This window comes from Mesoplodon mirus (assembly GCF_964341445.2).
Source record: "Mesoplodon mirus genome assembly, chromosome: 9".
NCBI classification, from domain to species: domain Eukaryota; kingdom Metazoa; phylum Chordata; class Mammalia; order Artiodactyla; family Ziphiidae; genus Mesoplodon; species Mesoplodon mirus.
The window spans coordinates 18,540,333-18,567,370 of NC_138985.1; the positions used below are offsets into that span (position 1 = coordinate 18,540,333).

At 39.2% G+C, this 27,038-nt stretch overlaps 2 protein-coding genes across 3 annotated transcripts in view; one reads left to right on the forward strand and one right to left on the reverse strand.

Moving 5' to 3' along the window:
* Positions 1-16,816, forward strand: PMPCB (peptidase, mitochondrial processing subunit beta). The gene is made up of 13 exons (XM_082631585.1): positions 1-144; positions 1,221-1,361; positions 2,082-2,168; positions 2,531-2,660; positions 8,340-8,538; positions 8,929-9,008; positions 11,798-11,910; positions 12,779-12,922; positions 14,444-14,604; positions 15,554-15,639; positions 15,723-15,811; positions 15,969-16,044; positions 16,134-16,816. The coding sequence occupies exons 1-13, from the start codon at positions 37-39 to the stop codon at positions 16,196-16,198; spliced, it is 1,479 nt and encodes a 492-aa protein (XP_082487711.1). The 5' UTR covers positions 1-36; the 3' UTR covers positions 16,199-16,816.
* DNAJC2 (DnaJ heat shock protein family (Hsp40) member C2) overlaps positions 16,394-27,038 on the reverse strand; it is a 27,629-nt gene continuing 16,984 nt past the window's right edge. For both annotated transcript variants that reach the window (XM_082631583.1, XM_082631584.1), the window contains exons 8-17: positions 26,884-26,975; positions 26,684-26,805; positions 26,124-26,273; positions 22,568-22,656; positions 22,424-22,493; positions 20,602-20,786; positions 19,735-19,835; positions 19,506-19,613; positions 16,813-16,967; positions 16,394-16,547 (exon numbers count right to left, since the gene is read on the reverse strand). In XM_082631583.1, the coding sequence (XP_082487709.1) occupies positions 16,473-16,547; positions 16,813-16,967; positions 19,506-19,613; positions 19,735-19,835; positions 20,602-20,786; positions 22,424-22,493; positions 22,568-22,656; positions 26,124-26,273; positions 26,684-26,805; positions 26,884-26,975 (1,147 nt within the window). In that variant the 3' untranslated portion in view covers positions 16,394-16,472. The remainder of the gene's footprint in view (positions 16,548-16,812; positions 16,968-19,505; positions 19,614-19,734; positions 19,836-20,601; positions 20,787-22,423; positions 22,494-22,567; positions 22,657-26,123; positions 26,274-26,683; positions 26,806-26,883; positions 26,976-27,038) is intronic.

Genomic DNA, 27,038 nt, shown 5'->3' on the forward strand with positions numbered 1-27,038 from the left:
CCCGGAAGCACATCCTTCGCACAGGCCCGAGGGAAGATGATGATGGCGGCGGCGGCGGCGGCCCGAGCGGTGGTGTTTCCCGCGGTGCGGCGGAGGCTCTGCGGTTTCACCGAGAGGCTCCTGGCCGGAGGTGCTGCCGGACGGGTGAGCTTCCCTCCACTTGTTTGGGTGCCGCCGGGACCAGGCTAGGCCGGGCCTCTCCCGCAGAACTCCGCGCGGCGAGCCTGAGTCTCGGGCGCCCGGCCGGGTCTCGGGCGCCCGGCCGGGCCGCGGGCGTCGGATCCACATCCCCCCCCCCCCCCGCAACGGCGGGTCGGGCCTTCCCAGCCGGGAGCCGTGGGGCATCAGGCGGCCGGGGACGCTTATCTCCCGCCGGCGCTGGGCTGGCTTTGGTCCCCCGCAGCGCGTGACCCGCCAGTGACGTGGGGCATGACCCTGGCTTACCGGCCCCCTGCCCTAGTCACTTGGGAGTCATTATAAAGAGTGCGTGTTGATCACTAAAATCGCAGTGGTTGCCATTGGGGGAAATTAAAAAGTGAGGACCCCACCCCGCCCGCCCGAGTTCTGTGTTTTCTTAAAACCGAGCGTCATCATCAGCTCTGCTTGCTGTGAACCAAGGGGTAGCTAAAGGAAAAGTGTGTCTGTATATGTATATTTCTCGTGCGAGACTAGCTTTGTCTAGAGGAAAAGAAAAGCTGGGGACAGGCGAATAGTCCGTAGCCAACAAGTCAGTCAGCCAGAGTGTATCGTGAGCACCTGCGCTTCTTCCTGCCTTCTCGTTTTCTGCCTTTTTCAAGACTTTGCTTTTCTTAAACGGTGGACACCTTAAGCATGTCTCCGTTGTGTATAGGTATTTTTATATCTTTCGCTCCCTTTCTTGGCTTCCCCCACTCACCCACCCCCGCTTGTGCCCTCTATGGTGAATATTAAACATTTCTAGGAGAAGTATTGAAATAAAAGTAGTTTCTTTCAGGATAATTATACTAACTGTTTATTTGCCTTAAGGAAAGGGCATGTGTAGACATGTTGCTGGCTTTAGGAAAGTGGTTGGTTGAGGAATGGTCTCAACATAGGCCAGCCAAGGGGTGGGTCTCAGTGGAATAAAAGTTACGGAGGAAGGAGTACTTTATAGAGTCTCTTTGGGATAGATTTGGTTTTCTAATCAACATTTCATATTAGAACAGTGATAGGTTTTGCTTCTTCCCTCCACCCCCAACCAGTCACTATATTTTGGAGGAAACAGATTGAGAAGTACACAGGCTGCTAAACAAGTTGTTCTGAATGTCCCTGAAACGCGCGTAACCTGTTTGGAGAATGGACTCAGAGTGGCCTCTGAAGACTCTGGGCTGTCAACATGCACAGTAAGTGATTTAGTTTGACCCCTCATCAGGCGAGAGAGCAAACTGTTGATTTTAATTTAAGCTTTTCAGTTGGTTGGCAGGTGGTTGAAAGTAGCAGCAATTATTTTGCCTTGACAAGTGACTGTCACTTGTGAATCTCTTCCTGTGATACTTCCATACCACACAAGTGTCTGCATCTGGTTCTTGTAGCCTGTTGTGTCATGTAGTGTTGATAATAATGAGAGAGATATATTTGCTGGACTACTCTGTGCCAAATGTTTTTACATATATTATTTGATCTTTAAAATAGTTCCTTGTAGCAGGGATCATCACATCCATTTTACAGTTGAAAAACGAGATCAGAGAAGTTAAATGGTTTTGTCCAGGGTCACACAGCTAATACATGACAGAACCAGAATTCGAACCTAGATTTTCTGACAGTCTCTGATGTTCTTTATACTATACTTGTTAATTGACTGTAGTAACACATTGGGCTAAGAATCTGGGTCCTCAGTAAAGCTGGCAAGTAGGTATTTGTGGCACCCAGCAGTAGCCTGATGACCGAAATTTTTAAATCTCATAGTTCATAGGACTGTACTGTCAATCCACTCAAGAAGACTTTAATGTTAAGGCTGGAAAACATTTGTCAGAAAAAAGAAGAAGACTGCCCCCTACCCCTATCCCATCCCCTCAAAAGAAAGAAGATGATGTCTTATTTAATTCTTACTTGATTGCATTAAGGTTGGGCTCTGGATTGATGCTGGAAGTAGATATGAAAATGAGAAGAATAATGGAACAGCTCACTTTCTGGAGCATATGGCTTTCAAGGCAAGTTGTAAGACTTTTTTTTTAATGCATTTTCTTCAAGAGGCAGTACACACAAAATCTCATTCTCAGGTAAGGAGAACCATAATAGAATAGCATGTTTTACTTTTATTTTTAAAATCTTGTTTTCAGGATAATTACCTGAAATAATTACTGATAATTGCTCTGTAGAGCGAAACAAGGATTTTCTCTTGGGATGTAAGGGTCATCTGAAAGTATGCCACCATTTCTGAAGCCTGATGTACTTTAGAAACCAAATTTGGTCCTTACATAGGCTTATGTCCTCATATTCATTGTCTGAAGTGTTTAGAACAGATGAGGGATAAAGGAAGAGGTCATATTTTTTTTTTCTTCTTTTATTTCAGGGCACCAAAAAGAGATCCCAGTTAGATCTGGAACTTGAGATTGAAAACATGGGTGCTCATCTCAATGCCTATACCTCCAGAGAGCAGACTGTATATTATGCCAAAGCATTCTCTAAAGATTTGCCAAGAGGTATTGTTATTATTTATACTGCAGATGTGTAATTTCCACAGGAATTCAGAAATAATTTAGTGCTGTTTACATGTTTGTTGAGAAAGAAAATGAAAAAAATGAACCAAACTTTGGGTGAGGGGGCACCTGTTTTTATTTTTTCCTCCAAATATGAGAAACGATAAAAATATTTGTAGGCTGCAGGACTTGTGCAAACCAGGCCCTAACACTTGATTCACATATTACTTCCTCCAGAGCCATACCTGTGTAGTGAACCATTTTTAATTGTTTTATTATTTGTTTACTTTTACTGCCTACTTTTTGTTTTTTCTCTATCCTGTTATCTGAATGTTTTATTTCTACAAGTCAGAACAGATTTTCTATCTACTGACTGCTGGGCTTTGTTTTTTTTTTTTGCGGTACGCAGGCCTCTCACTGTTGTGGCCTCTCCCGTTGCGAAGCACAGGCTCTGGATGCGCAGGCCCAGCGGCCATGGCTCACGGGCCCAGCCGCTCTGCGGCATGTGGGATCTTCCCGGACCGGGGCACGAACTCGCGTCCCCTGCATTGGCAGGCGGACTCTCAACCACTGCGCCACCAGGGAAGCCCTGGGCTTTGTTTTTGAACAAAACTTGCTTGCTTCTTTATTGCATTTGCACATTCTGGTTCCTCATCCTGGAGTGCACTTCTTTCTTACTGTCCTTTCCATTAATTTTTTTCAAAATTCAATTTATTTAAGCTAAAAAAAAAAAAAACCAATACAGATCACTGATCCCCCACCCCCCGCCCCAGCAATGATCAGTCTGTTCTCTGTATCTATGAGCTTGGGTGTTTTTTTGTTTTCGACTTTTTTTCCCCACATATAAGAGAGATCATATGATATTTGTTATTTCTCTGACTTTTTCGCTTAGCATAATGCCATTGAAGTTCATCCATGCCATTGCAAATGGCAAGATTTCATTCTTTTTTATGGCTGAGTAATAATACTCCTCTCTTTGTATGTGTGTATTTGTGTATCACAACTTCTTTATCCATTCATTCATTGATGAACACCTAGGTTGTTTCCATATCTTGGCTGTTGTACATAACGCAGTGAACACAGAGGTAGGTCTTTTCAAGTTAGTGTTTTTGTTTTCTTTGGATAAATATGCAGAAGTGGAATTGCTGGATTGTATGGTAGTTCTATTTTTAATTTTTTAAAGAAATTCCATATTGTTTTCTATCGTGGCTGCACCAGTTTACATTCCCACCAGCAGTGTACAAGGGTTTCCTTTTCTCCACATCCTTGCTAACCCTTGTCTCTAGTCTTTTTGATAGTAGCCATTCTAACAGTTATGGGGTGATATCTCACTGTCGTTTTGATTTGCACTTTCCTGATGATTAATGATGTTGAGAATCTTTTCATGTACTCGTTGGCCATCTGTGTGTCTTCTTTGGAAAAATGTTTATTTAGATCTTCTGCCCATCTTTTAATCTGATTGTTTGTTTTCTTTCTGTTGGTTTCTATGAGTTCTTCATATATTTTGGATATTCGCCCCTTATCAGATATATGATTTGCAAATATCGTCTTCCATTCAGGAGGTTGCATTTTCATTTTGTTGATGTGCAGAAGCTTTTTAGTTTGATGTAGTTGTACTTGTTTGTTTTTGCTTTTGATGTCAGGGTCAAAAAATCATCACCAAGACTTACGTCAAGGAGCTGACTACTTCCTCAGTTTTCTTCTAGCAGCTTTATGGTTTCAGGCCTTCTGTTCAAGCCTTCAATTAATTTTGAGTTAATTTTTGTGTATAATAGGTGTCCAGTTTCTTTCTTTTCCATGTGGCCGATTTTCCCAACACCATTTATTGAAGAGACTATCCTTCCTTTGTTGTATATTTTTGGATCTTTGTTGTAAATTAATTGATCATATATGCTTGGGTTTATTCTGGGCTCTCTGTTGTGTTCCACTGATTCAGTACCTGGTTATATGTACCATACTGTTTTTTTTTTTTTTTTTTTCCCCCGTACGCGGGCCTCTCACTGTCGCGGCCTCTCCCGCTGCAGAGCACAGGCTCCGGACGCGCAGGCCCAGCGGCCATGGCTCACGGGCCCAGCTGCTCCGCGGCACATGGGATCCTCCCAGACCGGGGCACGAACCCATATCCCCTGCATCGGCAGGCGGACTCTCAACCACTGCGCCACCAGGGAGGCCCTACCATACTGTTTTGATTACTATTCTTTGTAATGTTTGAAATCAGGGAGCATGATGCTTTCAGCTTTGTTTTTCTTTCTCAAGATTGCTTTGGCTATTTGGGGTCTTTTGTGGTTCCATACAAATTTTAGGATTGTTCATTATATTTCTGTGAAAAATGCCATTGGAATTTTTTTTTTTTTTTTTTTTTTTTTTTGTGGTACGCGGGCCTCTCACTGCTGTGGCCTCTCCCGTTGCGGAGCACAGGCTCCGGACGCGCAGGCCCAGCGGCCATGGCTCACGGGCCCAGCGGCCATGGCTCACGGGCCCAGGCGCTCCGCGGCATGTGGGATCTTCCCGGACCGGGGCACGAACCCGCGTCCCCTGCATCGGCAGGAGGACTCTCAACCACTGCGCCACCAGGGAAGCCCCACCATTGGAATTTTGATAGGGATTGCACTGAGTCTGTATATTGCTTTTGGTAGCTTGGACATTTTAACAACATTAATTCTTCTGATCCATGAGCATGGACTATCTTTCCATTTCCTGTGTTGTCTTCAGTTTATTTCATTAATGTCTTGTAGTTTTCCTCGATTAAATTTATTCCTAAGTATTTTATTCCTTTTGATGCAATTGTAAATGGGATTACTTCTTATTTTCTTTTTCTTATAGTTCATTATTAGTGTATAGGAACACAACAGATTTTTGCTTATTGACTTTGTATCCTGCAACTTCACTGAATTCGTTCATTAGTCCTAACAGTTTTTTTGATGGAGTCTTTAGTGTTTTTTATATGTAATATGTCGTCTGCAAATAGTGATAGTTTTACTTCTTCCTTTCCAATTTGGATGCCTTTGATTTATTTCTCTTGCCTAATTGCTCTGACTAGGAGCAATTTTTTTTATTCCTTTTTTGTTACAAAAACTCTGAAGCAGAATAAGCAAGTGTTCACTTAAACGATTATTGATGATTGTTTTCATAGGAATAAAATAAAATATTTTATTTTTATTTTGTAGAAGTAAAATAATTATTCTGACAGCATAGATACTTTTTGTAGTTACCATGTTGTAGAGTGTTTTGGATATCTTAAGGGAAAGTTATTACACAAAACATTTTCCCAATGGGAGAATTAACCAAAAAGTGTAGCAGTTTTAGTGCTAATTGGTGAGACTATTAATCTTTAAGGTCCTTGTATAGTTGTAGCTAATTTCATTACTTTGAAATTTTGGATTCCTAATAGGCTTTCATTAATAATGTTTGAATGCCACTTTACACAAGTACCTTTGTACATATGTAATTTGTGTATATATCATCTCATTTGATCAGCATAGTAATCAGATAAGTGTCTCCACTGTGCAGTTGTGGAAATTGAGGCCCAGCCCAGACTGTGACTTTCCCCGGATCACATAACTTAGTAGCTTACTGTGGACTCAAATGTGTGTCTTCTCACTCAGATTCACTGTGTCAGGTTGCTTTGTCAAAACAACAACAAAACAAAACACCTACCACCTGCAAATAAATAAAGTAAAATTTTCATAACATGGTAGCCTAACTTGTGCATTAAAACCAATGAAAATGAAAACAGTGGAGGGTGTGTTGGTTTGAACTGCAAAAAACATTGGTTAGATTCTTAATGATTTCCCTAGAAACAGTTTTTGCCCCAGGACTAGTTAGGCACTACGAACAGAGGGCTGGGCCAGGCTACTTGAAGGGACCGTTGATTCTAGCCTGTTTCTCTCCTTTATTTACACAGAGAACAGCAAAGAAAGCAAAAAAGAGGACTAGAGAAAGGAAGAGAGAATTTAGAAGACCTTTTTTTTTTCTTCCTGGCTTCTGGCTGGGAAGGACAGAGTCCCTGCCAGTGGGAGTAGAAATGGGAAAGAGAGGCGCTCTTTGAGGAATCCAAAATGGAAGTGCTCTCTGAGGCAGATCCCACTTTGGGAATTTGCTTGAGGCTTTTATACTCTCAGTTGGGTGAAACCTGGTGTGTGAGGTAATAATTAGATGTTTAGACAAGTGGTCTTCAAACTTTTATCATGATCCATTCTTATCAGTAGGAGACTTGAACATATATCCTCAATATAGGTATATGTATAAATTAAGTACATGTACTGCTGTACTAACGTATATAGTATTACATATACATTAGAAAGAGAGAAGATTCTGAGTAAAACATAAATATTGGGAAATATGAATCCCCACTTTAGAAGGTACCAGTCTAGACTACTACTTCCACATAAAGGAGGGTCTTCACACAGGATCCCTTGTCCTCCCACCTGTCTTTGGGCTCTTCCTTACCCACCTGGGCCTTTATTTCTCTTGTCTGGATAAGGTTTTTTGTTTGTTTTTGTTTTTAAATTTTATTGGAGCATAGTTGATTTACAACATTGTATTAGACAGAGAGATGGTTTTACAGAAAATTTTTTCTTTTTGCCCAGGATCTCGGTCCCAGCCTATTCTAGCAGTCTGTTTTGTCATGTTCGGTAGTCTGCAGAGGTAATTAATTACAGGAGGTCCTTGGTATTTGAACGTTATTGCTTCTGAGACAAGTCACCTTAAAGTGAACTTAAAACAAGGAACAGAAATTTACAGCAGAGTAACAAAATGAAACTAAAGTTTATAAATTTGTTTTATATTGACTAAAATTTAGATTGTGATTGCAACTATATACTAATTCTTCAAGGATAGTTTAGGTTTTCCTTTTTTGGAGAAGTATGTACTTTTTCTGATAAAATTGCTTAATAGCATGATATATCCTTTAGTTCACTTGTGGCTTTTTGCAAATTAGGGTCATTTTTGTATAAATACTTGAGGGTTTTATCAGTTTTTCCAATGGTCACTTTTAATCCTTTGATAGTCATGTTATCTCTTTTGGGGTACCTATCGTCTTTGTCAAATGTTAACTGCTCCAGCTCTGTTGGATCATCATTTATCAGTGACTTTACTAATTAATGGTCAGAATCTAACCAGCATTGACCAGAATCTAACCAGCATTGACCATTAACTGCAGTTAAGTGGGGAAAGATATTTGAGAGGACACTAATTCTGTAAGTGGTTCATTGGGGGTATATATTAGATTACGATGGTTCTTGGCTTCTTAATATAGTAGCCTCGTTGCTGTGGAATCTTGGGTAGTAGATATTTGGGTGATGTCGGCTCTCTGTGTGTACCTGTGTGCTCTGGATAGATAATTTTCTCCTTACCATTGTCACAGAGAACAATATACAGTTATATGCAGATTTCCATGACCGTTTTGAAGTAGTTGTAGGCAGTCATTACAAGTGTTGTGGGGACTTCTGGCAAATTTAGTTTTCCTCAAGTTCATCTGTACCACAGGGGATTGCATTTCTCATTTTAATTTAGTCCTTTTAGGTATATCAAATTATAGAAACATTTATTTCTTCCCAGTTTAATCATTTAGTCAATATTGAGTGATGGTCACTATCATGGCTTCTGATGCTAATTTAATAGATTTTAAATAGCGAAAATTTAAGATTTTAATGTTTCTTCTTGTGTTTTATTTTCAATAAGCTGTAGAAATTCTTGCTGATATAATACAAAACAGCACATTGGGAGAAGCAGAGATCGAACGTGAACGTGGAGTAATCCTTAGAGAGATGCAGGAAGTTGAAACCAATTTACAAGAAGTTGTTTTTGATTATCTTCATGCCACAGCTTATCAAAATACTGCACTTGGACGGACAATTTTGGGACCAACTGAAAATATCAAGTAGGTATAATTTTCAGATTTTTTTTTTTGAGAAAAAATTTGAATTGTGAAAATTAAGATTCACAAACATTCAAAAAGTATGTTTCAAAAAGTAATTTTTTACCCCCAATAATCTGAATGAAATTGTACTTACGCTACACTTTAGCCCCACCTAACTCCCAGGTGTCTGGGTTTGTAGCTACTTCTGGAATAAACAAGTGATGGTATTAAATCTTTTTTTTTTTTTGATATATAAATGTTGAAATTCTTTGATACTTGTTGCATATATCCTATTTCTGACTTCATTTAACTTAGAATACCTTTAAGGTCCAATTTAATTTCAGGTATATTATGTGAGGATCTGTGCTTTTAAATTTCCTTTTAATATTGCTTTTCTTACTCCATTTACAGATCTATAAATCGTAAGGACTTAGTGGATTATATAACCACACATTATAAGGGGCCAAGAATAGTACTTGCTGCTGCTGGAGGTTAGTTTAAATTTCTGTGACTGTTTTAAACACAGAGTGATGTGCTTATCAGTTTGATGCTATTGGGAGATGTCTTTAGAGTTTTTAGAGAGCAGATTGTTAAATGTGCTGGGTAAGGGCAGTGTGGAGCCCTGGAACCACACTTTTCCTCTGTCTTCTCTTTAGTAGAGTTTTTCTTTTTTTTTCTTTATTTATTTTTGGCTGTGTTGGGTCTTCGTTGCTGCACGTGGGCTTCCTCTCGTTGTGGCGAGCGGGGCCACCCTTCGTTGCAATGTACGGGCTTCTCATTGCGGTGGCTTCTCGTTGCGGAGCATGGGCTCTAGGCACGCGGGCTCAGTAGTTGTGGCTCGCGGGCTCCAGAGCGCCGGCTCAGTAGTTGTAGCGCACGGGCTTAGTTGCTCTGCAGCATATGGGATCTTCCTGGGCCAGGGCGTGAACCCGTGTCCCCTGCATTGGCAGGCAGATTCTTAACCACTGGCCACCAGGGAAGCCCGGTAGAGTTTTTCAATGGGAAAACTTAGTGACCCTCCAATATATAAGTGTGCACACATAATGGAATTTACTTGTAAGAAAAGGGCAAATGAGTGAACTGGGAGATAATGAGACTTGGAAGATGGTGTTCTACGGTTTGGGAATCTCTCGAGATTTTAAATTACTTCTTGAGAACCAGCTTCATCCTTGGTCAGGCATGGTATGAGTATGTTATGTTGTTTATTCATTCTTTGATTTGTTCGTTCTTTCAGTAAGATCTGCTAGTTACTGAGAAGGGGAAGTATATCGGGGATTAGGAGAATATTTAATGGGAATCTGAACATGCAAGTGGCATCAGGACAAGTCTTCCTTGTGAGAACATGTTTGAAGCCAGTGAATGAAAGAAAATTCACATTAGATTTTGCTAGATTTCCTGGTAGTCTGAATTTAGGCAAATTGTACATTTTATTGGTTTCCAGTTTTGTGTTCTTTCTCTTTTTAGGACAAAGTGAAGATACATGGAATGTTCTTTTGTGTAAATTTAATTTTTCTCTCTTTAGAAATGACAATAAATTAAAATCCTAGTTGCCCTGGATAGACTTTAGGCTCATTACTTGGGAATAATGGAGAAGATGAAAATGAGGGTTAAATATCTTAAAACATGTTACCTTTTTGTGGCAGATAAGTGTGCTCTGAAGTTATCTTGAGTTAGTAACATTGTTTCTAAAATGGCTGGGGTTCAACTGGGGTTCAACAATTGAATCTGCCTTGGAAAGGGGAACACTATTGGTTGGATGGGGCCTCAGCAGCTAAGCTGTCTGGGATGTCTCTGCCATTGTTGGTGGCATATGGATGCAGTGGGTTTTATCACAGTTCATTGGTTCATTTTGACATCACCAGAGTTGGGATATCTTACAATTAATTAATGGCCTATCCTAGATTAATTAGCATTTTGCCTTTGGTACATAAGTGATGATGTTTCTTATCAACAGTGGCATCTTAACCTCAGTGAAAGAGGCCAGACCTAGCTTGATTTAAAAAAAATAAAATTTACCGGCTGCCTGCTTTTTGGATAGAGGTAAGCAGAGGTGGTGCTGGGGCAGGAGCTGAATATCTGGAACATCCAACCAGGAGGGCTATAGGTGAAGGTAGTAAAACAGTGGAAGTGGTTGTTAAGTGCTGAGAACTGTGTGCATGTTTGTGGTTCTACACTCTCTGCTTGTCATCCTTGTATCACCAGGGTCTTCCTATTGTTTTGTCACCCTCTGGATTGATACCTAAGGCGGCTCTCCTACATAGTGATTGTGAAAACGTGTGTAATCATTCACTGTCTTGTTTTATACCAGAGATTTGTTTGGAAAATATGGGTGTTAAGTAGTGCTTTTATGTTCTAATGGAATGTTTCATTAAAAAAAAATCTTGTGATGATATTTTTTAAGGCACTTACCCATGTTTAAATTTGTCTTGTAAGTTTAGGAATCTTTCACTGACTGAATCTGTTTGGATCCCAAGTTTGGAAAATAAGGGATATAGAATCTAAGTAACTGATAAGTTTTGGATGGCAAGTAGTGAGTGTTTGAATAGCTATGAATTTATTGAGAAATTTATGAGGTTATCTTTTGTTCCTGTATTTTGACAGCAGAGCACAGAGAATGAAGCATGTCTTGTATCCAGCTTTCTTTAAATGATATAGTTATTCTTTTCTACTTTAAAAAATTTATTGAAAAGTGACTTTTCCTTGCTAGTTTGCATTCTAGGACTTTTAATTATTTCATATAACATGATTCTGTATGGAAAATGGTATTTTCAAGCTATCTTATTATCCTTATCTGTGAATCCATTGGTAGGCTATGAAAACTGTGATTGTTCTTCAGAATGAGAAAGCCGTGCAGCCCTAAATAAGCCTTATAACCAGGGAAATCGTGTGCTCTGTGAGCTTACTTTTTTTTTTTTTTTTTTTGCGTTAGGCGGGCCTCTCACTGTTGTGGCCTCTCCCGTTGCGGAGCACAGGCTCCGGACGCGCAGGCCCAGCGGCCATGGCTCACGGGCCCAGCCGCTCCGCGGCATGTGGGATCTTCCCGGACCGGGGCACGAACCCGTGTCCCCTGCATCGGCAGGCGGACTCTCAACCACTGTGCCACCAGGGAGGCCCTGTGAGCTTACTCTTAAGAAGGCTTTTAGTCAGAGCCAGCAGTCCGTGTGTAACCTGTATCACATTATACCACCTTGAGCTTATTGTAAACAGAAGTCTTGGCAGTTCGTTGTGTGCTTTACGTTGCACTGCTACTGGATATATAACGCATTTTCCTTCCATTTAGGAGTTTCCCATGATGCACTGCTCGAGTTAGCACAGTCTCATTTTGGTGACCCTTTGTCCACACACACAGGGGAAACACCAGCCGTGCCTCCCTGCAGATTCACAGGAAGTGAGGTAGGGCAAGCCCCCTAAGCTAGTGTAAACCCTTGGGGTGTCTTGTGTTGTATTTATGAACGTATGTAGCAAATGTGCCTGTTTCTAACAGTAAAATGGAAGACGCCAAAGGAGTCCAGCCGAGGATGGACTCAGTTGTTTATATTCTTTCCTGTGCCATATATTTAACCACCTATTTTTCTTTCCTAAAGAAGTAAGGTTTTAAGGAAAACATAATTTGGTCTTTTTGTGCTTTTTCTTTGATACTATGCCCATTTTCCTATTGTAGGGCATAAAAGTAATCTTTTATTTTAAAAACACCCCAAAATTTGACTTTTAATCAGGTTTATTCTTGGCTAGGTTCTGCCCACAGTACATTTCTGGGGGGGTAGCTGTTAAAGCCAGAACTTGTAGAGAACCTGCTACGTGTCAGCTGTATCTTTAAGCCTCATTAGAAGCTTAGTTTGCCACATTAGGGATGATGCTCATATAGTTGTATCTGGAAAGAAGCCTTATGTTGGCAGTTGAATAAGACTGTAGCATTGGCAGTACAAAAATAAGCCTGTTATGTCAAGATTAGCTTAAATTTAGAGAGTCAGAAAAATTCAGACTGACAGAAGATTATTTCTACCAGTGAAATAATGCATCGCTTTTTGACCAGGTAATTATCTGGTGGCTGTGTCTGGACTATTTCAATTGGAGATCTTTTGGTGAAATTCTTCTAGACTAGACTATACAGTGTAAAGAGGCCTAGTTGTTTAAAAAACAAAGGAGTGTCATGGTGAGCATTTTAACTTTGCAATTAATGGAGCTGGTGAGTTTGTTTCTTGTTAAGCATGTTATATAGTGGTAATCTTAACTAGAGCTTTGTATCCTTTATCCTAACTAGATTCGAGTGAGGGATGACAAGATGCCTTTGGCACATCTTGCAATAGCTGTTGAAGCTGTTGGTTGGGCACATCCAGATACAATCTGTCTCATGGTTGCAAACACACTGATTGGCAACTGGGATCGCTCTTTCGGAGGAGGAATGGTAAGGGATTTTAAAAGTAAATTTCCGTAGTAAGTGAGAAGATGAAACTGTACTATGAATTCTGACTCAAAATATAAACTGATCCTGGATTGCATCCTGGGCCAGAAAAAAACAAATTTTTTTTTGCCATATTGGCAAATTTTGAATAAGGATAGAAGGATTTGTTAATAGTAATATATCAGTGTTAATATCCTAATTTTAATAATTGTACTGAGGTTAATATCCTTGTTTTCCAGAAGTGCACATTAAAAAGAATTCAGGGGTAAAAAGGATATCTGCACTGTACTCTCAAACAATTGAAAAATATGTTAAAGAGAATGATAAAGCAAAACAAAAATGGTAAAGTAACAGGTGTTAAGGAATTTGGACAAAGGAAATTCTTTGTACTATTTATGTTACTAGTCTGTAGTCTGAAATTACTTCAAAATACAAAGTGTATATATTTATACTCAAAGATTTTGAGAAAATACATGTCATACAAGTATCTTAGGCTTCACATGCAATATAATTTCAATTTTTTAAGCAAACAGCCCAAAGCTCTACAAATTGGGCTGATAATAGCTAATTATTTTTATTTTAAATTTTTGTTGTTGTTGGCAAAGCATATTGGCATGGGTTATTCAATTTTTTGGTTGATACGGTTATAAATGATTATTAAACAAAGCTGGAACACAGAATTAGAAGTCATAACCATATCTCACATCAATCACTGCTAGAAGTGGAATGCTGGGCTGGATTGACCAAGGGACCCTGTAAACATGCCTGAACTACAACCTGTGAGGTCAACCCATTTTTAATTTTAGGGACAGCTTTGGCCTGATTGGATTTTTCCCTTTTTTTAATTTTAATTTTTATTTTATATTGGAGTATCGTTGATTTACAATGTTGTGTTAGTTTCATGTGTACAGCTAAGTGATTCAGTTATATATACACGTATATATCCATTCTTTTTCAGATTCTTTTCCCATTTAGGTTATTACAGAATATTGAGTAGAGTTCCCTGTGCTATACCGTAGGTTCCTTGTTGATTATTTTATACACAGTAGTGTGTATATGTTAATCCCAAACTCCTAATTTATCCCTCCCCCAACCACGTTTCCCCTTTGGTAACCATGAGTTTGTTTTCAAAGTCTGTGAGTCTGTTTCTGTTTTGTAAATAAGTTCATTTGTATCTTTTTTTTTTTAGATTACACATGTAAGTGATATCACTGACTTCACTTAGTATGATAATCTCTAGGTCCATCAAAATATATTATTTTAGAAGTGGGTGCAGCTACTAAATTAATTATAAGGATTCACTGCTTTAACATTATGAATTTCTCTGGGGATGATGCATTGGGCTGGTGAGATTACTATAATTCTTAGTTTCAGTGAACTTTAGCTTTATTATTCAGATACTGCTGGATAAAACTGAGAAACTCGGCCTTTTAAGGCAGTCACGATTTTCACATCTCATTTTTCTTTCTGGTAATTTGGACACGTATACCTACAGTTCTCTTGGACAGTTTTTTTCCCTTACAGAATTTATCTAGTAAGCTGGCCCAGCTCACCTGTCATGGCAACCTCTGCCATAGCTTCCAGTCTTTCAACACTTCCTACACAGATACAGGATTATGGGGCATCTATATGGTTTGTGAACCAGCCACTGTTGCAGACATGCTACATGTTGTTCAGAAAGAATGGTGAGAAAAAATTTAAATCATCCTTAGAATTCCCACTTTAGACTAGTTTCTTTTTACACTGTTGATGCTGATTAATTTTTTATGGTGATGTTATTAGCATTTTATTAAGAGAACAAGACTTAAGTAGTAGCAGTTACTGCCATGTTTTTAAAGATCACAGATGTTTCTTTTAAGTCTCATGTGAAGCTGATTTATACTATAGAAAATTCTTAATCATTAAGAAGCAGATTACTTCAGAAAGATCTTAAAAGTTAAAAATGTTTAAATGCCAACTAGAATTCTAGGAAATATTTCTAAAAGTTATCTGGCTTGGAAAGGCTGTTATGAAAATGAACCTGAAGTTGCCATTGCTAAAAGAAAAATGTAGTGTTTTAGTCAAAACTAGTACCTTGAGACAGGCAGAAGGGCCCAAAGCTTCTTGGAAAACTTTTATTTAGCTCTGGTCCCTTTCCTCCACCATTCTTAAATGGCTTACATCTCTCTAAGTCTAGTTGGGAGTGTAATCATTAATTATTAGGTTTAAGTTAGACTCAACTGGATTCTTTTGAGAAACCAATGACCCACTGACCTATCTATCCCCTTAGCAAGTCAGATCCTATCAGATGAGGATTCATGAATTTTCAAAATGACTGTAGCATTTCTCAAAATGCGGTCAGCCTATTTTTATATTGTATTGAATCTCTGCTAACCATATCATTTTTGAGAAATTAACACTACCAGGAAAATAATCAGTATTATTTTAACTTCTGCTTAACTGTTGGGATCATTAGTAATTTCAACTTTTTACTAAATTGAAATCATAATCGCTTGTACATTTGTGGTGTAATACATAGGAATATGGCATCCTTTCTAGGAATATGGCATCCTTTCTTTCTTTAGGTCATTAACTCATGAAACGCATAACATTTTCAAACTACTTTGACATTTGATTTTTCCAAATGGTTTTTAGGATGCGACTCTGTACAAGTGTCACTGAAAGTGAAGTTGCACGAGCCAAGAATCTTCTGAAAACAAACATGTTGCTGCAACTTGATGGTAAAAGAATTAAAGACACAAGTCCTATTTTCACATGGTTGACTTACGTTCCAGTACTTAGTTTTCCCTTTTCTTTAAAACAGGTTCCACTCCCATCTGTGAAGATATTGGTAGGCAAATGTTATGCTATAATCGAAGAATTCCCATCCCTGAGCTTGAAGCAAGAATTGATGTAAGTAGTCCTTAGATACTATTGGGCCTTGTGTAAAATGATGCTCGTTACAACACCTGGAGATATGCATCATAAATCTTGCTTTAGCTCAAAAACAGGTATAGAATGTCTTCACTACTACAAAAAGGTCTGAATGCTTGTGTCTTCAATTTTTCAGGCTGTAAATGCTGAGATAATTCGAGAAGTGTGTACCAAATATATTTATGATAAGAGCCCAGCTGTTGCTGCTGTTGGTAAGCCTGGCTCCTTTTCTCCTATGCAGAAAGTTGGCTAAGGACTTTCCTTCTATTTAGTTGTAACTGTCTTTTCTTTTAATCTTTAGGTCCTATTGAGCAGCTACCAGATTTTAACCAGATTTGCAGTAACATGTGCTGGCTTCATGATTAAAATGCTCCTAATAAACATATTTTGAACATATATATTTATAAAACCGAGACCTGCAAGTCCTAAAGAAAAAAAAAATGAACATCTATACTGGTAAATATGAATGAAATAACTAGCTCAGATTTTGAAAGAATAAGACCACAATGAATGGTAGATCTCTGAGCTCTGAGAAATTATACTGGAACAACACACTTTAAGTGTAGTTTTAAGAATAAAATTTTGTACAGTATTTTCAGTTTTATTATAAAAATGCACACACAACAAAGATTGTCATAAGTCATTTCTTGCCTCTACTTGCGTTCAGCACTTGCTCTTGAGCAGCTTTCTTTGCTTTTACCATTTCGACAAGTTCCTAGGAAGGGAGAAAGATGTTACTTACACCAAGAAGTTGTCAGAATTTGCAGACATTTCTAGTGTTTGGTATAAGTATGTAAAACATCCAGACTGGGGTAAATCTATACTGAAAAGGTTGATTTTTTTTAGTAATGGCCAGAGCTAGAAAGTTTCTAGGGTTGGTTATTTCTAATATTGGCCCCACGACTACTGTGGTATTGAATAAGCACAAAAACATAACTTAAATGATTGATAATGGAATCTATACACTAAAGATCTACAACCTTATATCGTTTCATGCAGTCCTTCTTTGTCCTGCCAGGCACTGCTTCTGCTATTTTTTCCCATCTTTCAGGTGTATTTACTGGGTACGTTTTCAAAGCTTGTTCCAAAAGCTTCTGTTCTTCTGTTGTCCAAGGGGTGAAATCTGTGCTTGGACCTGTTTAAGAAAAAATTTTGTTTGGAAAATTTTATCCTAATTGATAGAAAACTGTCCTGGAACACCTTCCCAGATGAGTCTTTTGGTTCACACCTTGGTAAGTGCCCATTTGAATCTGTGATGTGCAATCTTGAACAGACCAAATTAGACGCACATATATACCTCTAGGTATTAATTAGGGAAAAAACTTTGGATAGCTCACATCCCAGAAAAATATGAGGCTTTAAAGCACAATATGCTTTGTATTTCTGGTCTATCACAATCTAATCATATATTCACCAGACTTAAAAAAAAATCAGATTTAACATACACAGTTGGACTGTTGGGTTCGAAACCACAATCAAGTCATTTAAGATTTCTGATAAATCTAGTTCCTTATATCATAGGGAAAAGAGCTGCCTCCTACTTAAAAACTTAGCTCGATGAGAGCCTGGAAACCATTCTCGTTTTACACTGGAAGAAACAAGTTTAACAAAGCTAAGCCAGGCTCCCATGGTTTCAATGCTGTAGAGCCAAGGTGAGATTAGATTCCATTTCCAGTGTGGCACTGTCATCACGTCCACTAAAAGCTTGTGGAGCCTACACTGTGCATCTCTACTAAACCAGACCTTTATGTTTGATAGAACACCTCATACATGTATCAGAAACAAATATATTCCTTCCTAAGGATGTAAGAAGTACACATCCCACTTCTGTAGGAAAATGAAAATGTGAAAATGGTTAAAAAGCTGATTTGGTTATTCTAAGTTAATGGACTACTGACAGCTTAGTTATTTCAGATCATGCAGTGAAAACACAGTGGCACCTATCCTACCAGTAGTGAGACTACCTCTTGAAATTGTATCCTGTGAGATCAGGTACAAAGTAAAGCCTAGAAATCTAAGTTATTTCCCAATTAAAAACACACTCACAGACACAGTGAACAAGTTGAATAACAACACACCTTAGAACAAGGCAGAGAACTTGTATTTGAAGACAGATTAAAGACTGAAGCTTTTTTTGAAATCAGCTTTTAAATTCCAGGAACCCTTTAGTGGAATTTCCTTTTATTAGTCTGAAGCCCCATTTAACACCATAGATTTAATTCATTTCCTCTCTCTTGGAAAAAAGATGGAACTGACATATAATTATTATCTGCTGCTTATTATCTGCTGTTATGATCCAGGGACTTCCCAATACCAAAATGAATGAAACATGTAAAATTCCTATAAGAAATCACTATTCGAAAAAATGTGGCCAGCTTGCTGTTTACTGGAGCAGTTGAAGAGACAGGGACCTGCCCATTAAATCCATAAAAAGAGGTAAAGGAGTCAGGCCCAAGTACCATATCACTCCTGCCTTCACAGGGTCACCCATCTGCCAGAAAGCACAACCATCAGTGTCTGCCTCCAGCACGGAAACTAGTCCCACAAGAAAGGGCTGAGAATAACGCAGTGATATCTGAATGTGTCTGATTTTTGTGGACGGCGTAAGGGGCAAGAGAATTACCTCCTTTAGACGTGCCTTCCAAGTGTTCTGAAATTTCTACTTTGTTACTTATCTTTCTGAAAAGAGCCAAAATAATGCCCAGCCTAGACAAAAGTCACCCGATTTTGCAAATGCAACTTGCAAACGCAGAATGATTTTTTCCTCTTTATAGGACATTAAGTCTCTCCTGATATTTTCAAATTGAAATTTTGGGATAATGAACCAGACCAAGAATACAGGAAAAGTGGGACTGTTAAAGACAGGGACAGGTCATCATGAAGAGTCCAGGCTGTCAGTTAATCCCCAAACATACATTTGGCACTCACTGTGGTCTGGAAAGCATATCCAAGATTAGCTTAGTGTAGGGAGAAAAGGACTGGTGGTTCACAAATGCGTGTAGTGAAAGAGAACTTTTCAAAGTTTTGTCAGCAACTCACAGTAGGAAAAAACTGTCACACCCCAGACACTTATACACATGAACAAAAGTTTCACAAATACCCACTTATGTAATAGGTGTAATGCTCTTGATATTTTCTATTCATGACCCATTAAACTGATTTCATGACTCACTTCCGAGTCATAATTTGCATTTGAAACATACTGGTCCAGAGTAATCAAATCAACTAGAACACCCAAGACATGTCAGCACAACAAATTGTGTCTGTATATAACTAGTTCTGAGCCACATAAATTGCGGGCATGCTGCCCCTTTATTCCTGTCTTCCCTTAAAAACAAGGACCTTTCAAAATCAGGAAATCAACCTTGATAAAAAATTATCTAGTCTACAGACCTTATTCAAATTTCAATTGTCCCAATATCCTTTAACACTGATTGTAAAATCTTGTGAACAAAACAAACACAACCCCTTCCCTCATGGCATATGAAATGGAAGAACTGTAATTCTCAATGGTGCTGAAGTAAATCTGTCCTGAAAACATCTGCTTTATACCTTTCAGTCTGCTAAATGCTTTCTATTCCAGTCATTCTGAATGTAGACCGTAGATCTTGTATACTCTCACACAGATACATGGTTAGCATTTTCTACTCATAGAAAAATAAAATTTCATTACCTTCGAATCGTTCTGAAGGTGTTGCATTGTCTGCTTGACACACCACACCATGTTCTTTTTTAAACTTATCAAAAGCCTTTCTGTTTATGTCATCTTTTTGATGAGGGTCTGAAAAGGGGAAAAAACTTTAATACAGATCATCTCATTTAGTCTTTCATTAAATTGCGTAATTATTTTTAAAATATGTATTCAAGGTAGCAAAAAAATTGATTTGGCAAAACTAACTCACCAAGTTTTTGAAGACTCTTTGCTTTGCCAATTACATCTTTGGCGGTTCTCTTGACTCCAGAAGAAGAATGTATGTTCATGTAATTAGCAATAACTTCCCATCTAGAGCAACCAATACAAAAATAACGAAAAACCCCAAACAAAACCCAGAATGATCCCACGTTTTTAATGCAGAAGGGTTAGCTAAAACATCTAAAGAATTAGCTCTAAATTGGTGGTCTAATTATTACTATTGCCTGGACTATGGTTTTTGCTTTTCGTATGTTTAAATCAACTGTGTATAATCTTGGTTTCAAGTTTGTACAAAACCTTACTGATTCTGTGTAAAAATCAACAGAAATAGAAGCACACATTTGTGTATACTGCCATTTGGACACACACTTAAGGAGACAGATCATTCTGAAAAGAGAACCTTAGTTTCCTCATATACAGAATAAGGGAGGCTGGATCTCTGAGGTTTCTTTGCGTTCTCAGCTCAGACTCTGCAGTGAGCTCCAGTTTGAGGTCAGAAGCAACAAAGAAGGATTAAGACTGAAAGAGAAACTATGGAGCACAAAACCTAGTGCCTCGTATAAACCAGAATGGAATAAGCCAACATGAGAGTCAAGGTTTATGTCTTATGATCCTTAATTTCCTGAGAAACTGATGAAGCATCCTGCTGTATGTATGGATATATATATGTGTGTTGGTATAAGCTGCTAAGACTAGCAGGTTGAAAATGCACTCTGCTTTTCACACTTTGCACAGAACTTAGTGTCTAGATCCAAGCACATCTCTGGAAGTTTGCTGTAACGTGCTGCTGTTTGGATGTCGACATTATCCCTAGGCTCCAGTATGTGTTGAAGATAAGTTTCATTAGAACCAGTACCTTGAGTTTGTTCCAGCAGGGAAGAGATTCACAGCTTTAATTAGTAATTGCAGATCATCTTCTGACCAGTGTTTACTGCCGTTTCCACCTGCGCCAGTTGATTTCTCTGCATTCTTAGATGCTTGTCGCATACGAGCCTCAGCTTCCTCTTTCTCTTTTCTAATTTGCTCATTTATTTCTTCTATCTACACAAATATCATAGGTAAGTCAGGGACTTAAAGCATCTTACTACTCTACACTCCCTTGCTGGCTTGTGGTTCTCGACCCTCAGCATCATCCAGGCAAGGACCCTACACTCCCCCAGGCCAACCCCAAAACCACAATCAGCCTTTTCACTCTGGCTTCCAGGCTGCATATCTCTGCTTGAGGAACAAGAACCAGCCTTGGCCTGACCTACCCTGTATTCCTATCATATCTCTATTTGCCTTGGACACTACTTGTCAAGTCTACAGTCATTGGGTTATTCACCCACAAGGCCATTTCAAAGCTCATACCCACTCTTTCGCAGATAATGTCATTTACTCTCTACAAAAAGGTAAAAGCACAGCAAAGTGGCCTTTGGTTTATCTTGAAGTTCTACCTTTTACACTGTCACTTCCGGTGTACCTTCAAACATGCACAAGAGAAAAAAAATCTTTACTTGATGTTGTTGCTCTGTCAGGTGCTACCTTGGAGTCATCTCTGACTCATTTCCCCACTTCAATCCCTTAGAACCCGTCGCCAAGTCCCAAGACTTCAGTGATTCCCGTTATCACTCACAGTCCAAGCCCTTCCAGTGAGATTCTTACACTAGTCACTTACGCTCATCCAATGCCTCTTGTCTACAAATGCCAGGTGAGTAGCACAGTGTTAACCCTGTGCTACTCAAAGATCTGTGGTCATGGAAACTGGTCATCTTGGTATTCAAAACCTGCGCAATTTGGCTCTACTCGTCTTTTTTTTTTTTTTGCGGTACGCGGGCCTCTCACTGTTGTGGCCTCTCCCGTTGCGGAGCACAGGCTCCGGACGCGCAGGCCCAGCGGCCATGGCTCACGGGCCCAGCCGCTCCGCGGCATGTGGGATCCTCCCGGACCGGGCCAGGAACCCGTGTCCCCTGCACCGGCAGGCGGACTCCCAACCACTGCGCCACCAGGGAAGCCCCTCTACTCTTCTTAACCAACTTAATCTCCCGCTTCTTCTTCCCCTAACTTTCTACTCCTACCTGTATTTTACGCTGTCGTCCTTCAAAACTGGCTCAAACCCTTCACTAAGCCTCCCTGACCACTCCAACCTGGTGTTGGTACTTCCTCTCTAACCTACAGCGTTTACTGGGGGCCCTCCATCTTTTGGTCCTTAGGCCTTTTCTCTTCAGCATAACTGTTCCTGAACTCCTTTGTGGCAGCAATAGCATTAGGCTGTTCTCCAAATCACCTAGGCACGGGGCTATATATGGTTGGTTCTAACACTTGTTAGCAGTGAATTGAACTTCTGGGCCTGTTTCTTTGTCTGTACAGTAAAAGGTGTAGACTAGACAGTAAAAATCTCTTGGTTCTAAATTTATTATCCAACAAAAATGCCCAAGGAATAGTCAACACAATGATTTTTTTCTAACAGTGATTCTGAAAAATCTATGATTAATGTGCTAGATAACCCCAAATCAAACAACTATATATGGTAACAACTATACACACTTAAATCCAATTTAAGTCAACCCAAAGAGAAATGAGACCTTCTTTGCCCCTATAGTAACTTACATGTTAGGTGGGGAAACACTGAGGTGAAAACAATACTAAAGCAGAATTAAATGCTAAATACAGGTAGAAGTGATGTGTTCTTCTATTACCTGTTTTTCCAGAGCAGCTTTTCCTACTTCTTTTGTAGACGATGTGAGTGTTTCATTCAAGCACTGTAAACTTAAAGGAAAAAAGGGGATGAAACTTTATCCTAAGCCCAAAAGAAGACTTCAACAGCAGCTCTACAGTTATACCTCGCTAGTTCAAGCCGATCACAAAGCTTTTCCACTTCCTCCATCATTTTAACACGTTCTGCCTCATTGTCAGAAAAGTGATTCCAGGTCTAGAAGTATGAACACAAACATTTTCATCATCTCTACTGGCACTTAAGAGTACATCCATAAACACAACTACCAAGCATGAAGTCCTTGAGAGGTTCTTAAGTTGACTGTATGGCCTCTTGGCCACCGACAAGCACATTCCCTGGGCACCATGCAAGGCCTTCCCTGACCAGCCAGCAATAAGGAGGCATCACTAAATGGATGGAGGCGCAAAACAGAAGCAAGGTGATGGTGCAGGAGGCCTCTGGATGATATAAAACAATGATTCCTCACAGAACCACTGAAGAATCAAGAAATGCTATATAATGACAAGTTAAAATCCCTTCGTTAGGCTGCCTGTTCTGTTTAGTGTGTGCCAAACTGTAAAAAAGACAGTGTGTTAAGAAACAGGAAGTTCAGCAAAACCTGATATAACTAGAGATTATGCTTAGAATGGAATATCGTGATGTGCCTGGGTGAACAAGAATTGGAAAGTGTCGGTACTTCTCGTGCTTTAAGCTGCTGCTGACCCATCTCTCATTCCTCACTTTTCCTTGCTTCCTTAATCCATGCAATCTGGTGCTAAGGTTCCAATGCTTCTTTTACTGTGACACTTCCCTCGGCCTCCAAAAGCCTTACTGATTTTCTTCGTACCTGCTTGGGTCACTCCTTCTCAGGCTCCACTTCCTCCGTCAGTGCCTTAAGTACTGGTGTTTGCCAGTGTCCCGTCTCCACCCTCCTTGCTCTACACTCTCTCCCCTGGGGGATCTCCACTACTCGCCATTGAGATGTAGACGACTCTGTGACGATCCCACTCAACTCCAGACTAGTACGTCAAAGTCAAGTTACCTACTGAGCATCTTCATCTGAGTATCTCAATGCACTCAACATGCCCTAAACTGAAATCATTCTTCCCTAGCCTTTTCCTCTTCCTTTGTTTTCTATTTCACTGAATAATGCCATCACCCATCCAGTATTCCACGCGAGAAACCAGGACATGTATTAACCCTTATGCCTCTTCCACCTCCAACATATAATCAATACCCAACAGGCAACAGCCAGTCTTACCTCCTAAATGTTGGTTCATTTAATCTACCTTCTTCTATTCCCACCGTCTCTTCTAGGTCAAGGCCCATGCTCTCACCTGGATTATGCAAAAGACTCAATTTGGCTCTGCCTCTAGTGTTCTCTCAGCATCCTGAGCATAAGGGACTCAGGATCAGCGTCACGTTTAAGCTAGCAAGATACATAATGCTCTTCCTTCCTCTGGCTCATTAAACCTCACTTTTCTGGATCTCTACTCTCTCTCAGTGCTCCCTGATCTCTTTCATCTCTAATCCCATACACACACTGCTTCACCTGGCTGAATCCCACTAGATCCAGAAAGCCTTCCTTGACCACCTGTTCGGTACCTTCTTGTCCTAGTACCCATCTTAAAGTGTTTCACTGGCCTGTTTTCTTGTCATTCTCTATCGTTAACCAGCAGATTCTTGAAGGCAAAGACGGTGTCATCATAGAATCAACATCAATTATAACCGCTTGACACATAGTTAAGTGCTCATCAGATATTTGATGAATGAATAAATGAACTCATGCTGGAAAGGAGCTATAATAAGTTACCAAAGGCCAGAACTTTAACCCTCATTTAGGCACCATCTCTAAGAACTATTCAAGTTTTCTGTTTTCTAACTGACCTTTTCAAGTTGTTGATTCAGTTCTCATTATGCCAAATCTAACAAGTGCTACATGTGAATGATCTCATTTTATCTTCACAACTCTATTTCTAGGTATTATTTCAGTTACTGTATAGGTGAGGAAACTGAGACATAAATGGGTTGAGGGAACCTCCTGAGGACCACAGCCAGGACATGGGAAGTGGAAAATTACTTCAAATCTGAGTCCATGCTCTCAACTACTATGATTATACTGCATTCTTCTCAGTATAATTTTCTAGGTGAAATCTGAGGAAAATCTTTCATTTTTTCTATTTAGATTTTCCTCTTACTTATCAAAAGCTTAGAGACATCCTGTGCTTGTATTTTTTTTTTTTTTTTTTTTTTGCGGTACGTGGGCCTCTCACTGCTGTGGCCTCTCCCGTTGCGGAGCACAGGCTCCAGACACGCAGGCCCAGCGGCCGTGGCTCACGGGCCCAGCCGCTCCATGGCATGTGGGATCTTCCCGGACCGGGGCACGAACCCGTGTCCCCTGCATCGGCAGGCGGACTCTCAACCACTGCGCCACCAGGGAAGCCCCTGTGCTTGTATTTTTATTTTTATTTTTATTTTTATTTTATTTTTTTTTTTATTTTTTATTTTTTTGCTGTACGCGGGCCTCTCACTGCTGTGGCCTCTCCCGTTGCGGAGCACAGGCTCCGGACACACAGGCTCCGCGGCCATGGCTCGCGGGCCCAGCCGCTCCGCGGCATGTGGGATCTTCCGGGATCGGGGCACAAACCCGTGTCCCCTGCATCGGCAGGCGGACTCTCAACCACTGCGCCACCAGGGAAGCCCTGTATTTTTATTAAATGTCTTTCAAAGCCTGCTAATGGGGCACGTTAATTTCAATTTTATTAACTGAAGATTTAGGATGGCATATATTAGAATACATATACTAGTGTCTAGAGCCTCTGGACAGTACATGAAAAAGTCTTCTATACACAGTAAACATACTTGCTGAATTTAACTACAATGGTGTAGTATACTGTGCAGCAATCTCTACTATAGCTTGGAATTTCATTAATTTATTCATTCGATGCTACTTGATATGGAACAACACTGGTCTCTAACTTTACCAGTTTAAAAAGTAAGACCATCTCTTGGACAAAACTATATTTGAAAACTTTTGGGGTTTTTTAAGTCAATATTTTTTAGTAAAAACTGTACCTGAACACAAACTACCAGTACTCAACTGAATGATATCCCTTTATTTAGATAAAAATGAAGCTTTTAGATCCTTAAAAACAACCCAAGTTTAACTTCTTAAAGAACTTTTTCTTTGATAAAAATTAATTATACACCATTAAGGAAGTAACCAGTCAAAACCAATTTGTGGCACATTTTCAGAACAAACGATCCGATTTCTCCAACCAGGGGAAGGGGGAGAGATGGTGATGGTAGGGGACCTGCAACAGACACAACCAGGAGACACACAGCGGAAATCTTTGATCTTCTTTAGATAAAAAGACATTGAGATAATCAAGGAGATGTGAATATGGAACAAATATTAGAATAATAAACAACTTTTTTTTTAGGTTTGAAAATGGCAAGATGGTTATGTTAAAAAAAACAAAAACAAAAACACAACCAACCCTATCAGGGTTGCATACTGAATATGCATGTGTGAAATTTTTAAAAAGTGAATTTAAAAACGTTTATATTCTGAGATAAAATGTGTACAGTAGTTTATATTTCCATAGTATAGAAATATTTTTAAGCTTAATCAGCAATTTGCTTTACTTGTATGTAGTGCTTGTTCAATCAGTCTGACGTACCTTGCATGAGTTTCGAAGTTTTTGTCTTTCCTTCTTAATGGCTTTTTTCTGGATATCTTTTTCCTTCTTTGCCAATAACGCTTGTTGTCTAACTTCCTCTTCTTCTTTTTCCTTTGCTAACCGAGCAGCTTCTAATTCAGCTTGTCTTTGCTTTAATAATGGAAAATAAAATGATTTAATAAGAAAATTAGAATTCCAAAATGCTCTATAATCTTATTCAAAAAATACAATTTTTAATAACTTAAATTACACAAAGGTAAACATCAACTTATCAAAGACTGAAGGAAAAGCAGATGGTAAAGTTCTATAAAAATTTATTAGAAATGTAAAAAGGACATATTAGAAGTGAGTGTAGTATTAAGAAATTTATATGACATTATGTTTTTGCTCAATAAGAATTTGCTGGTAAGGAAGATCGTTCTATCAACTGTGCCAAATGTCACAATTCTTTCATAGTAGCACCTAATTCTCTACTGCTAGATTACAGTATTTAAAAATAGATCTGAAGATTGAAGATTTTATGAATATTTAAAATCCAACTTTGTCAAATGTCATCTTACTTTCTCTTTAGCTTCTTGCTCCTTCCGTTTTGCCTCTGCTTTTGCTTTCTTTTCTGCTTCTTTCTTGGCTTTTTCTTCTTCCTTAAATTTTTTTATCCTTGGATCACAGCTATATGCATTATCTACCAGAAAAAAAGTTAATCTTTTGAATTTCTAACATTTAATTACAGAACTTTAAAAAAACCATCAATTATCCTTACCAACTAATGTTCTTATTCTGTTCATTTCTTCTTTTTTCCTTTGGGCCCTTGTTGCTCTGTTCTGCTTTTCAATCCACCTCCTTTCGTCACGACTATAAAGTAGGAAATATTGGAAATAAACTAGTGCTTATGGATGGTATGATAGGAAAATGTAA

Bases quoted from the DNA above. Each gene is read 5' to 3' on its own strand.
- PMPCB (XM_082631585.1), top strand. From the start codon at position 37: ATGATGATGGCGGCGGCGGCGGCGGCCCGAGCGGTGGTGTTTCCCGCG. The intron at 1,362-2,081 runs GTAAGTGATTTA...GATTGCATTAAG, and splicing joins CTGGGCTGTCAACATGCACA to GTTGGGCTCTGGATTGATGC. The intron at 12,923-14,443 runs GTAAGGGATTTT...TTTCCCTTACAG, and splicing joins GCTCTTTCGGAGGAGGAATG to AATTTATCTAGTAAGCTGGC.